The sequence below is a fragment of the Sceloporus undulatus genome, chromosome 3, assembly GCF_019175285.1.
Source record: "Sceloporus undulatus isolate JIND9_A2432 ecotype Alabama chromosome 3, SceUnd_v1.1, whole genome shotgun sequence".
Lineage (NCBI taxonomy): Eukaryota > Metazoa > Chordata > Lepidosauria > Squamata > Phrynosomatidae > Sceloporus > Sceloporus undulatus.
Window position 1 is genome coordinate 48,707,766 of NC_056524.1, and position 4,041 is coordinate 48,711,806.

General features: G+C 39.3%; 1 protein-coding gene across 1 annotated transcript in view; it reads right to left on the bottom strand.

The window, feature by feature from the left end:
- Nucleotides 1-1,023: 1,023 nt before the first annotated feature.
- The window catches only part of TIMMDC1 (translocase of inner mitochondrial membrane domain containing 1), an 18,155-nt gene continuing 15,137 nt past the window's right edge, over nt 1,024-4,041 (bottom strand). The window contains exon 7 of the mRNA XM_042460180.1: nt 1,024-1,554. Coding sequence (XP_042316114.1) covers nt 1,425-1,554 — 130 coding nt within the window. The 3' untranslated portion in view covers nt 1,024-1,424. The remainder of the gene's footprint in view (nt 1,555-4,041) is intronic.

Consider the following 4,041-nt stretch of genomic DNA (forward strand, 5'->3'; position numbering starts at 1 on the left):
CTACTGGTATCCAGCATGGAGGAAAAGGAAAAGCAATATTTTATTTGAACACTTGCATGCAATGGCACTGAACAGTAGACAGCAGAGATCCAGCATGCTTCAGCCATCTTATGCAATGGACAGTATCCTAGATACATCCCTTGACTTAGGCACTAGTTGTTTGTTAACTGACTACAGCTCATGGCGATTCTGTAGATGAGACTTCTCCAAGACTCCCTGTCAGGTCCGTGGCCTCCCTGACTGAATCCATTCCTCTGGCACATGGTCTCCCCCGCTTTTGGATGCTCTTTACCTTACCCAGAATTATTGTTTTTCCAGTGATTCATGATGTAGCCAAAATATTGGCTTCCAGGGGAATTTGGCCTTGACCTGTTCAGTAACCCATTGGTTCTTAGTCACTTGCATATCTATTTATGGAAATATAAATCTTCATATGACTCCCAAGAATCCTTACAATGCCAAGTCCCTCTCCAATTGTTATGCATCAGTACTGACACAATATCTGAACTTTACCACTTCTCTATACCAAAAACCATGTTTTAAGTTGTATTAATTTTAAAAAAATGTTATGTTTTTTCTGTATAGTCATGTCACTTTTTTATGAGATTTGTTTGAAAATAAAGAATTTGTTTTAAAACAAATCTATGTAATACACATTAAGAAAAGGAAATAGATACATTTGCATAAGCTGTCCTGTTGTATGTCTTCAGGTTATGGTGACCCTAAGTGGACCCTATCATGGGGTTTTCTTTGCTGAATTTATTCAGAGGGAGTTTGTCCTTGCCTTCCTCTGAGGCTGAGAGAGTGTGACTTGCCCAAGGTTACCCAGCAGGTTTCCATGACAAAGTAGGGATTGGAACCCTGGTCTCCCAGTGTCCTAGTACAACACTCAAACCACTACACCATGTTTACTCTCAAGCTGTTCTACTCATGTTTTTAATTACTTTGCTATAAGACTTGCATTTCTTTGGACAGTGCTTATTTAGTCACAGTCATGTCTTATGAAAAAAATATGCCAGATACTTATTAGTTACATTATTTTATTCACCCTGCTTTGAAATTTCAAATAATTATTTTTATAGTATTTTTCTGTCAGAAGTTTCCTCACTGATCCACAGACATACTTCTGATGACCTCTTCCATTTTTACAGCTGATCCTGTCAAAGAACATTCTGTACCTTTCTGTGTACTTTATTTCATTTTGCACATTCATGAAAGCTTCTTTGTGTCCAGCAAAAATGCAGGTACTTCTCCACTTAAGATGAATTTCCAATTCTGTTACTTTATCTGACTAAACAGAGCAGTTCATCTCCTGAAGGTTTTTGTGTTCTAGACACCAAAGCACCAGAAAGACCTTTGTACTAGTTGCCTTGACAGAATTTGATTGGAATTCAGTGTCCAGCACTAAGACAGTTGATGTCCACTCATGACTCAGGATTTTGGGGGAAATTCTGTAATCCTTGCATCTTTATAGCACTGTTCTCCTCAGCTCCTTCTTGAAAGGCTTCAACTCTTTCTTCTGAAATGCTTTCAGTGATTTTAAGACTGGTCCCCCTAAAACAAGAAAAGGAATTGAAAACAGCAGTAATTTAAAATGACTCTAGAAGATGAACATTTCAGTTTACCAGGATATTCCATTCAAAAACTGTCATACTTAAAAAGTTGCAGATAGAGAACCACTAATCAGCTCATTAAAAATGCAATTCTAGAAGAATTTTACAAATACCACGGACAATCAAGATAAGCAAATGTAAGAGCAAAGAAAGAGCAAATCAAGAAGTCAAAAATAACTGAAACTGAGGTGGTTGTACTCCGGACATGTGGAAAAACATGACTCACTGGAAAAGCTAAAGAGAGCAAGAAAAGAGGAAGACCTCTATAGCAAAAAGAGGAAATTCATATTACATATGAATTTAAGTCAATCAATGAAACCATAGCCCTACGTTAGAAAAACTTTTGAGTAGGACTGTTAGTAACAGGATCTATGCAGTTCTCTCATTTGTATGGCAATAGTAAGTCAAAGCCAATTTGACAGCACATGACAAAAGGGAACCTCTGGACCTCCAGAGTATTTTGGACTACAGCTCACACAATCGTTTACTAGCAATTGCCCTAAGGTGGCCAAATGGGAGTTGAAGTTCACACATCTGGAGGACCAAAGTTTCCATACTCCTGCTTAAAACAAACACAAGAGGTGAGTTCAATCCTAGCCAAGGGGGCTCAAGCTCAACTCAGGCTTGCATCCTTCGGAGGCCGCTAAAATGAGTACCCAGATTGTTGTAGGCAATTCGCTTACAGTTGTAAACCGCTTAGACACTGCTATCTCAGTATGAAGCAGTATATAAATGAAGCTATTTTTAAAGAAAAGCAATTATCTCACAGATAGTGCTAAAACTTACTGTGCACACTTACTGTGAATGGTCAATGGGACTTGAGTAATCTAAGTCAGAGGAGAGCAAAATGGCTCTCCACATATGAACAGTAAACCCTAGCACCCCTAGGCAGCACAGCCAATGATAAGAATGGCTGAAAGTTGCATTCCAACAAAATCTGAAGAGCCACATTTTGCTCATTTCTGAACTGCAGAAAGCAGACATCTTTATTTAAATCTTATTTTGATGACCTCTCCTATCAGTTGGACATGGACGCGTTTTCTGGGAGAGTGTGTGTAAATTATGAAGTGCTTTAAACAACCTAAATAGGTGTGAAGTGTGAGTGTGCATATAAAATAAATATAGCACTCCAAAAACATCCCTATCTATTCATTTGTCCCCAGAAAAATTTACATTGCAAAAGTTTTAAAGTACTGTAGAACTAGAATTTGTTTTTTGGAGAGGGGGTTGCATTTCACTTTAATATACCATATTTTCCGGAGAGAACATGAGAGAGGGGGGGGGAGATTAGAATTTTTGAGATAGAAAGAGACGATATAGAGATGAGAGGGGGCTCGGGTTTAGTTGGGAGACGAGAGAGAAATAGATTAGATTAGATAGATAGATAGATAGATAGATAGCAGACAGACAGACAGACAGAGATAAGATAGTCGATCGATTAGTTAGATAGATAGATAGATGATAGATAGAATAGATAGATAGATGCGGAGAGGGAGGGAGGTGGGATAGAGAGAAATAGATAGATTAGATAGATAGATAGATAGGTAATCGATAGATATATAGAATGGCTTGAGAGAGAGAAGATGGAGACGCGAAATAGGAGATCGTAGAGGCCGAGCGGGGGAGATTGGGAGAGATTTAGAAAGTAGAAGATAGATAGAGAGAGGGGGGGGAGAGAGAGGGGAGAAATAGATAGATAGATAGATAGATTAGATTATTTTCTATATATATATTATAGATGGGAGAGGAGAGAGCGACGAGTGGACTCGCGTAATGATGGATTTTGGTGCCGCCTTTCGGATTTTGTGATCGAGAGATCTGAGGTAATAGATTATGATCCGGAGTGCTGATGCGAGAACCGTGACGGACGGAGGAGAGAGATGAGAGATAAGAAATAGATAGTAGCTAGGAGATAGAGGAAATAGGAGCGAGAGGGGACGTGATCGAGAAGAGAGGGAGATAGACATAGCCTCAGATGGGGATGCGCAATAGGATAGATCCCCCATAGCTTAGGGAGGGATGGGGATAGGGGATGTGGGAAACAGGAGTGGAAGGAGAGAGAGAAATAGATCGATTAGATAGATAGATAGATAGCTAGACGATAGATTTAGATAGATAGATTAGATAGATATGGCTGGATATGGGAATGGATGGATGGAATACGAGAGAGAGAGGATAAAGCAAGCAAGCAAGCCAAATTACGGAGAACGACGTCGGGGTAAATCAAGTGATTAGTGATCCTGAGCAGTGATACGTGATAGCAGTGATGGTTTGTTTTTTTTTTTTTTTTTTTAATTTTATTGTTTGTGCATTGGAAGAGGGCGGGGTGGTTTTATACGGCAACAGTATATCCCCAACTCATATTTTAACTGGAAAAGTTGGGGGTCGTCTTATACGCCCAGTCCGTCTCTTATACAAACGGAATAAT